The sequence below is a fragment of the Homarus americanus genome, unplaced genomic scaffold (assembly GCF_018991925.1).
Source record: "Homarus americanus isolate GMGI-L3 unplaced genomic scaffold, GMGI_Hamer_2.0 scaffold20465, whole genome shotgun sequence".
In the NCBI taxonomy this organism is placed as follows: Eukaryota; Metazoa; Arthropoda; class Malacostraca; order Decapoda; family Nephropidae; genus Homarus; species Homarus americanus.
Window position 1 is genome coordinate 8,673,609 of NW_024756914.1, and position 12,540 is coordinate 8,686,148.

The 12,540-nt window shown below is 44.6% G+C and overlaps 1 protein-coding gene across 3 annotated transcripts in view; it reads left to right on the forward strand.

Annotated features, from left to right (window-relative positions):
• Positions 1–1,161: 1,161 nt before the first annotated feature.
• Positions 1,162–12,540, forward strand: part of LOC121857104 — an 86,577-nt gene continuing 75,198 nt past the window's right edge. For all 3 annotated transcript variants that reach the window (XM_042352979.1, XM_042352980.1, XM_042352981.1), the window contains exon 1: positions 1,162–1,545. In XM_042352979.1, coding sequence (XP_042208913.1) covers positions 1,537–1,545 — 9 coding nt within the window. In that variant the 5' untranslated portion in view covers positions 1,162–1,536. The remainder of the gene's footprint in view (positions 1,546–12,540) is intronic.

Genomic DNA, 12,540 nt, shown 5'->3' on the forward strand with positions numbered 1-12,540 from the left:
CGTGGTGTAGAAATTCCCTCACAGATGGTGTTATGAGGGGCCTCACGTGGTGTAGTAACTCCTTCACATATGGTGTTATGAGGGGCCTGACGTGGGAATAGTACCCTTTGAGATGTTTGTAAACTTCAATTAGGTCACCCCTTGCCCGTCTGTAGTATAAGCTAGGCAGTTGCAGGCGTTCTAATCTCTCTGGGTAACTGTGATGTCGTAGTGCAGTCTCTAGTATATCTCGGGAACCAGAGAGTACTCCAGTATCCAGACGGGAAAGCATCTCGCCAAAGACCATCTTTAGATGGTCTTTGACCTCACTCTTGAAGAGCGTTACGAGGGAAGGACCGCCTAGATATCTGAACTACCTTCTCACATTGGCCCGAGAACTTCAGTTCGTTGTCAAAATACTCACACAGGTCCTTTCCACATTCGGTCTCTATTTATACAGTTTTGTAAATATCTTTGTTGTAAGTCTTCTTAGAGTTTTCGGTAGTCTTAACCTTTTTTATTTCATATTCTCTTATTGTCATGATAAGAATATCTTGTTTATTAGCAAGATAAATGTTTTAAGACCTTTGTATTGACTTTTTTGTATTTCAAAATTTTACTTATTAAGTGAAAACTAAATTATTCCTAAGGCTTGTTTGAACTAATTATTTCTTTGGTTCTCGTTGCAGGTAAAAGGAGGAGCCTAAGGTATCCACAGTTAAACTTGAGGCCTTCAACAAGCTCTGTGACTCGCAGCACTTAGGCCTCTCCAAGCAACATTGACCCGCTCAACAAAACCAGAGGTCACTATGTAATTAATGTACAAAATCATTTGATGTAAGTCATCCAGATTTCATAGACATGTCTTAGCACTACCACCCATGTGAGAAGGATTCGGGCTACATGAGAAGGCAACAAGATTGTTCTGGGCTAACTAAGAGGACTACGCATTGAGTGGTCAGGGGCTACATGAGAGGGCTGAGGGATTACATATGAGTTTTCAGGGCTACCTGAATAGACGCAGGGCTACATAAGAGTTCGGGGCTACTTAAGAGGGCTCTGGGCTACATGAGAGGGCTCAGGGCTACCTGAGAGGGGTCGGGACTCCCCAGAGAAGGTGGAGGGCGCGCTAAATATAAACAAAGTTAGCAGTGCCGGTCGTGGGGGCACCAACAGGCCCGGCCGGGTGTGCCAGTGTGCCCATGGCTGTAGTGCCGCCTCTACCGTGCCCGTGCCACCGTCGAGTATAACTGTGTCCCGCGCCCACACCACGCCCACCCTCACCTTCCCAGGGGCGCCTCCCACGCCTTCCCAAAAAGATTCTAGGGATTCTTACTTGCGTCAGTCACGGGTAAAAACGTAAAGTGGACTGTAGTGTATTGTGGGTGAGGAACCGGGGCCAGCCATGACGATTCCGCCCTGCTGACCTCTCCCACGCGTAGGGGCCGTCCATCGCCCCTCACACACGCCCCACCCCACCACCCTGCGTTAAGGGCTCCCCTACACCTCCCTTACATCTTTTCGCCTTCACCCGGAACTCCATCTTCGCCTCCAATCATGACTGTGGTAAGTGTCAATCAAGAGGGAGGGAAGGGAAGTGTTGTGTCTTTAACTCAATTGGTAGAATGCATCACCCTCGTCTTGCTCCACTGGCTGTCCTCTCCCCTGAGTGAGGAAGAAGTCGGAGGAATGTATTATACTCATGATTATGTCTGCATGTGTCGACTGTCTTTTTCTATAAAGACAAACAGATAGATACCTGGATGGATATTAATTCAATAAAATCGTCATACAAGTCCACATTGGTTCAGCATTTTCACAGACGGTGTAGGTATACAAATAATGGTAAGCAGTGAGCCATTTTAACTACGAATAGCCCAAGACAGCATCTAAAGACTCATTTCCAAATATCTTCTACACATTAAAGTTCTCCCGAGTGCATTAGCACACGTCATAAGTAAGGTCTTAACTCGTGGATAGTGAAGCCCAGTGACTCGTGACTTGGGGTCTAGGAGATGAACTTTAGTGCACGGCAGTTAATGGTGATGGTCCTGTTGAGGTCTGGCCACTAGCTGTTGTAGTATTACACCTGTGGTAATGGTGTACCTGTTGTAGTGTTATACCTGTGGTAGTGGTGTAGTTGTTGTAGTGTTACACCTGTGGTAATGGTGTACCTGTTGTAGTGTTACACCTGTGGTAATGGTGTAGCTGTTGTAGTGTTACACCTGTGGTAATGGTGTACCTATTGTAGTGTTATACCTGTGGTGGTGGTGTAGCTGTTGTAGTGTTACACCTGTGGTAGTGGTGTACCTGTTACAGTGTTACCAATTAAGGAATTGTTAAGCGTTCCTTCAAATTTATAAATCTCACGTACCTCTCAGTCTAAATCACTGTATACAGGTATGGAAACACTACCTCCAGAAAGACCTAACATCCCTAGAAAAGGTACAACACAGAGCTACTAAGGTGATTATTACCCAAGTAGACTGAGGACCTTAGGACTACCAACCCTACAGACAAGACATAACAGAGCGGATCTCATAGAGACATTCAACATGAACCCCGGAACATTTTTTGTGGTCTTGCGCCCCACCAACATGAGGGGACATAATTATAAGCTCGCCAAGTTATATCATGCAGCACCAACACGGGGGGACATAATTACAAGCTCGCCAAGTTATGTTACTCACCACCAACACGAGGGGACATAATTACAAGCTCGCCAAGTTATATCACGCACCACCAACACGAGGGGACATAATTACAAGCTCGCCAAGTTATGTTACTCACCACCAACACGAGGGGACATAATTACAAGCTCGCCAAGTTATATCACGCACCACCAACACGAGGGGACATAATTACAAGCTCGCCAAGTTATGTTACTCACCACCAACACGAGGGGACATAATTACAAGCTCGCCAAGTTATATCACGCACCACCAACACGAGGGGACATAATTACAAGCTCGCCAAGTTATGTTACTCACCACCAACACGAGGGGACATAATTACAAGCTCGCCAAGTTATATCACGCACCACCAACACGAGGGGACATAATTACAAGCTCGCCAAGTTATCATACAGAATGAACATAAGGAAAAACTTCTCACAGATGCTGGCAGACCTATGGTACGGTCTACCAGCTCAAGCTGTGGAATCAAGAACAGTACTGTACAGGGCTTCAAAATAGTCCTAGACAAAACTATCAAGAACAATGGAGGGAACCTACACAGGCCACTGGCCTTCTTCACTCGGCGTGGCCACCTCTAACGGTGGCCATTAGGAAAATAAGGTAGATAGGTTAATTCTGTTGCCGTACCCAGTGTTACCTTGTTACGGTAACCATTAATAACATTATACTTGCTGTAACCTAAAGTTTATTCTGTAACATCAATACGAGTACAGTTACAGGATAAGGTATAAAGTAAAGGTACGGGAAATTTAAATAGTGACTGTGGTACAGGTGACACATTAACAAAGGTGACGGCAACAACAACAACAGCCACAGCAACAACAACAACAACAGCCACAACAACAACACCAAGGTCATCACCAGCAACAATAACAAAATCAACAATAACAACAAAAGAACACTAACTACAGTAACAACAAAAACAACCACCTCAACAGTAATAACAATAAGGTAAATAAATAACAACAATAACAATAACATCTCGTGATTAATACGGGACTAAACGCTCACCTCCGTATATAAACAAAGTACTAATAACAACAACAATATAATAATAACAAAGACAACTACAATAACACCACCACAACATCAACAACACCATTAAACAACAATATTAACAAAAACAACAACAGGAACAACCACACTAACAACTACAACATTAACAACAATAATAATTAGTTACCAAAATACATCTGCAACTACAACAATTAAAACAGCAAGCACAACAACAACAACAACAACAACAACAAAAATAAGAACAAAATAACAATAGCAATAATAAGAACCCTGATAACTTTAACAACCACAATTACTATTACTATTCCAACTGTTGGTTACTTGTTAGAACAACTATTACAATTGCCCTTACTACTTTTACTATTACTATTACTACTATTGCTATTATTATGACTACTATTACGATTATTATTATAATTAATGCGATTACTATTACTGATTTTACTATTACTATTATTGCTAGTGCTACTATTGCTATTACTGTTACTACTATTACTAATGCTATTGCTACTGTTATTATTAATATTATTGTTATTAATATTGTTATTATAAATTGTTATTACTATTATTGCTATTACTACTATTGCTATTGCTATTACTAATACTATTACTACTATTATTATTACTATTACTATTGCTATTACAACTATAGCTAGTGATACTATTGTTATTATTATTATTATTATTATTATTATTATTATTATTATTATTATTATTATTATTATTATTAATAATAATATTAATAATAATAATAAAACTACCACCATAACCACTTCTACTATTACTACTATGTACTACTTTTTTTTCTATATGGCCTCCAGCCTCCCCCAATAGCCACACCTTCGCCACCATTTTATTACCTTAATATTAAATATCCTAATACATAAGTAGTTATCCTAGCTGTGTTGAGTTAGTTGAGCTTCAGATCTATGCGGCATTCAGTGACTGTTGCCTCATAGTCAATATCTGCAACCGTTGTCTGCTTTGTAGCCGATGCTCTCGTTCCCCTGAGGCAGAGCAAAGCCGACCTACTACTACTACTGCTACTACTACTACTACCACCACTAACTACTACTACTACCACCACCACCACCACCACTACTACCACCACCAATACTACTACTACCACCACCACCACTACTACCACCACCACGACTACAACAACTACTATTAACATTCCTTCCATTGTCGTAGTCCATAAAAGGTTTAGGTAACAGAGCCACTACTACCACCACTAAACACTAGTACACAACAGCAGGCACAAGTGTTGGTCTAAGCCAGTGTAAATATCACCCACAGAATGTAATTATTTTTGTGTGTTTTTTTTTCCTTTTTCATTCGTATTTACTTTTGTTATCACTAGTGTGGAATAAAGAGCTCATATTTCATCTATCTGTCAGGCTTTTCGTGTGTGTGTGTGTGTTTGTGTGTGTGTGTGTGTGTGTGTGTGTTCTTAAATCTAGTAAACACGATAATTTTGACATGAATTTGTGGCAGATAAAATGTTTTGTGTGAGATAATTAGGATCGTCTGAAGATTAATCAAACCCAGCTTATTTTACCTGAATATCTACCACCCCAGCTTATAGTGAACTACACTTTAAGATAAAATCAATCGCTTCCTTCAATTTTCAATCCCGCGGTGGACATCAAAAGTGGACACAAGATGACGTGGCACAATCTGCACCTCTTCAACACTTGACGCAGCCTCTATACTTATTCTCCCTGCACAAGACAAGGACAAAGGAAGAGGCAGTGGTGACGCGGGTGGGTGGGTAATCATTAATTTCACGATGATTACATTTCTAACACTAACCTAACTGAACCCAACACAACCTAAAACCCGAAGAAAAAAAGTGAAGAGAAAAATGAACAGGAAATTCTCGTGTTACCCACTATGATAAATGATAAGTCTTTAGTAATCTGTTGCACCCTAAGCACTTATTCAAGCCAAACTAACCTAATCTATCCTCGACCTGATGGTGGAGGATCCAGAGGTGGCTAGCGCTACCCCTTGGGGAGAAGTTTTAAGCCAAGAAATGGATCACTATTAGCACACTATTAATTGTTAAAATTTTACTTTCTGACTACAGATCCTTCATGAGCACATCAAACAGTTCTTATACTGAGATTTTCATTAAAATTAATTTTCTGGACCGAAAAATTCTTGCAGTTTTTATAGGCCGAAAATTAACTTGGTTAATTATCTCAGTATAGTTAGTTCTCAACATGCTAATTAAGGATCACTGGTACATTTGTTTTAATTACCTTAATTATCATTACAGTTTGAGTTTTTGATAATTAATTAACTGACTCACTCACTATCAGGACTACTAGTTATCTAAATTTCCACTTTTTGACCAGAGTACTTATACTGAGGTTAGCTAGTGGCTGCCTGGGAGTGCTAGTAGCCGCCAATGGGTACTAGAGGTCGCCAAGGGATGCTAGTGGGCTCCTGGGGATACTATTGGTTGCCTGGGGAGTGCTAGTGGCCGCATGGAAAAGGTGGTGATGCTTTTGGCTGCCTGAAGAGTGCTAGCGGCCAACTAGGGTGCTATTGGGCGCCCGGGGTGCTATTGAACTCCAGGGGATCCAATTGACTACCTGAGGGTGCTAGTGGCCACCTGGAGAGTGTTAGTGGCCACCTGGGTGTACTAATGGCCACCTGGAAAGTGCTAGTGGCTACCTGGGGGTTCTAATGGCCACCTGAGGAGTGCTAGTGGTTACCTGGAGGTATTAGTGGCCACCTGGGGTACTAGTGACCACCTGGGGTGCTAGTGGCAACTTAGGGGTGCTAGTGACTACTAGGGGAGTGCTAGTGTCCAGCTGAAGACTGGTAGTAAGCGCCTGGGGTGCTAGTAGCCATCTGGGAGTGCTGTTGGCTACCTGATGATGTTATTGGCCACCTGGAGAGTGCTAGTGGCAGCTTGAAGAATGCTAGTGGCCACCAGGAAAGTACTAGAAGTCACCTATGGGTACTATTGGGCACCTGGGGATACAAGTGGCCACCAAGGAGTGCTAGTGGCCGCCTGAAGAGAGCTAGTTGCCATCTCGGGTGCTAGCGTCCACCTGGGGTGCTAGTGGCCACTTGGGTGTGCTAGTAAACACCCGGGAGTGCTAGTGGCCACGTGCGGTGGCTAGTGGCGACCTAGGGAGTGCTAGTGACCCCTTCTGAGTAGTTGGGCTAATGGTCGTGCGAGGTGCTAGTGGCACTCGGAAGTGCTAGTGGGTGACTGTGGATGCTAGTGGCCGCCTGGGGAGTGCTGGTTGCCATATGGAGGTGCTATTGGATTCCTGGGGGTGCTAATGGCCGTCTGGGGAGTGCAAGTGGCCATTTTTCGGTGCTAGTGGCCACCTGAGCATGCTAGTAACCACTTTCGAGGTGCTAGTGGCCACTTGGGGATGCTAGTGGCTGTCAGATGGTGGTGGTGCAAGTAACCCCCTGGGGGTAGTGATGGTGTCATGGTTTTGGTGTGAATCAGTCCACCAAAATGAATCGGTGGTGAAGGAGTGGATTATATAAAGATAATAATATGTCGTATTTCTTATTTCTTACCGTAGAGTCCGATACCTTCACACTGATTACTTACAGGAGATTATGGCGTATCTACGTAGAAGTTCACTCCACCACTCGACATTCCATGATTTATACTTGATAAATGATGATTTAATGAATTCATTTAATTTTCAACATCTATCTAAGTTACTGGTTATACTTTGTCATAACCAATCAGTCATTACCTTTAGTAATAATAAGATAGGATCACAGATACGGGCAGATAATTGCACTTACATTTATTTGTCAAGCTTCCATACAATGATTTACAATTTGCATGGATATATGATTCACTCACGTTCACGCTGTAATAAAATTAATCTTCTAAAAGAGAATTTTAACTTGGGGACACATGTGATTACTCTACTATGGGTATAACTTAACAGAGCCTTAATTCTTCAAGTGATACATTTACTGCCAGCCTGGATTGCTTTTGTTGCAACCAGGCTTCCGCACAAGGACTTCTTTCCACGGGCCACAGCAACAAAAAGTACTCTTGGGTTACCACACATGGTGTCGTGCAGGAGAACTCTGTAAGCGTGACTTGAATTAACCATTTAGGTGCAATAGACCAGCCTGGATTGCTTTTGTCGCAACCAGGCTTCCACACGTGATATTTCCACGGGGATAACAACCTAGGTTAACACGCTTAGTCTCGTGTCGACCTTCCACGGCCATAACAACAAAAGGTACTCTTGGTTTACCACACATAGTCTCGCGTCACTGAGTCACGGTAGACGGTTGTCGCGGCAAGGAGAACTGGTAAGCGTGACTTGAATTAACCATTTAGGTGCAATAGACCAGCCTGGATTGCTTTTGTCGCAACCAGGCTTCCACACGTGATATTTCCACGGGGATAACAAACCTAGGTTAACACACTTAGTCTCGTGTCGATCACGGTCACAGTAGACGGGTGTCGTGCAGGAGAACTCTGTAAGCGTGAATTAATTAACCATTTGCTGTAGGTTTGATAGGCCAGCCTGGATTGCTCTTGTTGCAACCAGGCATCCAAACGTGATATTTCCACGGGGATAACAACCTAGGTTAACACACTTAGTCTCGTGTCGACGACGGTTCACAGGACGGAGTGGCGTGGAGGACTCTGTGTGGTGTGGTGTCCCGCCCCCTTTCAGGAGGGAGAGGATGGAGACGACGTCTTAACTAACCCATGGCTCAGGGGGTACGACTTAAAATGAGGTTTTTGGGTGTGAAGCGATGAACAGTACAACACTGTTTCAATGCCCACCCCCCTAAAGGCTGGCTAACATACACTAATTGAAAAATACATGTCCCAGTTATGCCTCGCCGGGCGTCTTATCTCTGGTAAAACAAACTTTGGAGTTGGTTGCGTGGGTAAGCCTAATGCAACCCATGACAGATGGTACTAGTGATGGTCTGGGAGTGGTGGTACTATTCACAAGATCACAGATCAAATAAAAACGAACCATACAACGTCTTATGGTCGCTACATGTAATGTCAAGACCCTTCTGGTTACTGGCATAAACGAGCGTCCTGAAAGAGAAGCTGCCCTTGTAGCAAAAGAGCTGTCTAAGTATAATATCGAAATAGCAATGCTTAGTGAGTCCCAGCTCCCAGACGAGGGTTGACTCACAGAACGGCGGTCTAGCTATACCTTCTTCTGGAAGGGTAAGCATGCTGCAGAGAGAAACAGTGTTTATGGAGTTGGCTTTACCATCCGCCAAAGCATCCTACAAAGGCTAACTGAAATGCCTGTTGGGATCAACGAGATCCTCATGACGCTCCGAGTCCTACTGAATCACTCACGTCATGCCTTCTTCATCAGTGCATACACCCCAACACTGGATGAAGAGGGTGACCATCAAGGAAGCCTTTTATGCCGATCTTGACAGAGTGCTAACCTCTATCCCCAGAGAAGATAAGGTTGTGCTTCTAGGTAACTTCAATGCCAGAGTTGGCAGAGATGCTGACATATGGCAGGGAACCATAGGGAGGAATGGACTAGGCAAGTGTAATCCCAACGGCCTACTCCTCCTCAGCAAGTGTGCTCCACACAACCTCACTATCACCAATACCTTGTTTAGGCAGGCCGACGATCCAAACACTGGCATCTCATTGACTACATCATTGTCAGAGAAAGAGATCTCCGAGATGTCCTCAACACGTGAGCTATGCGTAGCCTAAACCACTGTGACACTGATCATCGGCTCATCAGAGCCAAACTCTCACTTCATGTCGCCCCAAAAAGAGCAAAGGCAACAAGCCTCCAGAAGAGGTTTCAACACTAAGTGTTTGGAGGATGCAACGGTAGCACATGCTTTCAGTAGAGCAGTTCGAACATGGGCTGATAAACAACCCGACATCAAACAACCCAAATCCCAGTGCCGTATAGGGTATTCTCGACAATGTCATGGCAAAAACCTGCAGAGACCCTCGGCCAGATCAAAAGAATACACCGGGACTGGTTGATGAAAATGACACAGAAATCATCGTACTCGTCGATGATAAATGTGCTGCTTTAATTGGCTGGCAGAATAACCCACAGTCTCGGTGGATCAAAGCTGATACCTTCCACAAAAAAAAAGAGACTGCCCAGCATAAACTTTGCAAACTAAAGAACGAATGGTTGAAAAATAAAGCAGTGAAACGCAAAACCTTGCAGATCAACACAACACAAGATGTGCGATTTTTTTCAATTACACTATAACATTTTCTGGGCTAATTACTCATCGCACAGCCCCCCTCTATTCATCCGACGGTAACGCCCTAATCAAAGATGAAGAAGGCCTCCTTCAGTGCTGGAAAGAGCACAACCATTCGCCACTCAATCAAAACACCAGTGTGGATGTCCTGACTACCCAGCAGGTCCCTCAGCATCCTGAACTGACCCACCTCAGCCATCCTCCATCCCTAGATGAGGTAGCTACCTCCATCAAACATATGAAAAATAGCAAAGCCTCAGGGCTTAATGGAATCCCATCCAAGGTGTATAAAGCAGGAGGACCTCTGCTTACCAGCCGTCTTCACCAAGCTCTAAAAGACACCTCCATCGTCAATATATATAAGAACAAGGGGGACCGGTCAGACTATCAATGGCTAGCAACATTATCATCCGAGTCCTCCTTAACAGACTTGATCCTGAGGCTGAAAACTTCCTCCCAGAATCTCAATGTGGCCTTAGATCATCACATGGTACCACTGATATGATCTTTGCTGCCCGCCAAATGCAGGAAAAGTGCAAAGAACAGCGTCGTGAACTGTACATGGCCTTCATCAACCTAACCAAGGCCTTCGACTCGATTAACAGAGAAGCCTTATGGCAGACCCTCATCCGTTTTGGTTGCTCACCAAAATTTATTGCCATTGTGAGGCAACTCCACGATGGCATGAACGGCAGTGTCAGAGTTCTTCCCCCTCCAAACGAGGGAAAAACAAGGATGTGTTTTGGTACCAACTCTTCCATTTTTATGGCTGCCTCCCTTGCTCGTGCCAGTGCCAATTTAGCCCGCTGGGTGGACATCTAGTACAGGATGAAGGGTCTTTTGAGCAAAAGACAACTCCAGGCAAGAACAAAGGTGCCAGAAGCCTTCGTTAATGAACCTCAGTATGCAGACGACCTCATCCTCGTCGCTCACACTGAACGCTGGGAAGACAAAATAACAAATGCCAGTATTCTAACTGACACCAACTGTAGGAGCATCGAGGCTACCATTACCCATGGACTGGTCATGTTACCCACATGGACGACAGTAGACTGCCAAAGCAGCTACTTTACAGTCACCTAACGAACAATAAACGTAACACTGTCGGGTAACTGAAAAGGTATAAGGATAGTCTTAAGACAAACCTGAAAAAGTGCCAAATCAAGCCCCTCACTGAGGACACGATTACTCCACATCGTAATGCTTGGAGGAGCACCACACGAGAAGGTGTCAATACTTTCGAGTTAGCCTAACTGCATACCGAGGCAGACAAGCGCCAACGCCAGAAAGACGCTGCCACCGCCCTCCCACACTAGATGTAGCCCTCCACACGTGCAACATCTGTGGACAACCCTGCCGGTCCCGTAACGACCTCTCAAGTCACCTCAGAGCTCACCAACGAAGGTAAATCCTTATTAACTCATATCACTGTATCATCGCTGGATGATCGTTATACTCGATGCCGAGTGACAGCAAAGTAATGATAGTAGTAGTAGGTGTTGGTGCTAGTGACCAGCTGGGAATGGTGGTGGTGCTAGTAGCCGCCTGGTGGTGGCGGTGGTACTAGTGGCCACCTGGGGTTGTAGTGGTGGTGTTAGTGGTTGCCTGGGATGGTGATGGTGGTGGTGGCGGTGGTCACCTAGGGTGTGATGGTGGTGCGAGTGGACCGCCTGGTGTTTTTAGGGGTGGGGGAAGGAAGTTATAGTTCGGAAATTTAAGAAATTTCAGAGGAGGTAAGAGAGGGAGGGCTGACCCCCGAGCTAAGCTAATGGTGTGTTAGGGTTGTGTCATGGGTTAGTTATTGTCTGTTGACACAGGCACTCCACAGCCTACCCTATCCCATATATGGGTGTTTTGAGGGCCTTATTTCATATTCCGCCGACCCTACTGGCGGATGCTGGTCTAGGGAGGTTGTCTATTGCCTGGCCGTGTAGATCGGGGGTGGTAATGGACCTTTTGAGATTTGGTAACTTTTTGGGAACCATGTATGGTTGTTGTCGTTATCTGGTGGGAGTCTTTGAAGAAGTTCTTGCTCTGATCGTTCTATCTTTTGCCAGAGTCTGCTGGCCAGGATGTGCAGCTGCTGGTTAATGGGTTTTATTCTCAGGTCTTTATGTATCTCGGCTGTGGTTCTGGTGAAGAGGTATCTTTCACCTGTGACGAATCTTAGGGCTTCATTTTGGACCATCTTTAATTTTAATATTTGAGTGGTGCTCATAGTATGAAGAGGTACTGCTGGGTAAGTTGATATCGGTATGATAAATGATGTTACCAGGCGGAGTTTTATTTTCTCAGGAAGCGATTTAACGCGGTATAGTTTTCTCAGCTCTCTTCTTGCCTTTCCCTTCCTGGTGTGGACATGATGGGAGTAACCTGTCGTGGATATATGCAGGCCCAGGAGGGTGCCTCTGCTTTTGTGTTCGATCTGAGCATTATTGGTTACTAATGGATGGGTTTTCCTTCTGCATAAGGGTATCACTGTGAATTTCGGCAGACTGGGTTGGATTTTCCGTGACCGCCTGGGGGTGGTGGTGACCGCTTGGGGTTGTGGTGGCCGCCTAGGGGAAGTGGTGCTAGTGGCCGCCTGGTGGTAGTGGTGGTGCTAGTGGCC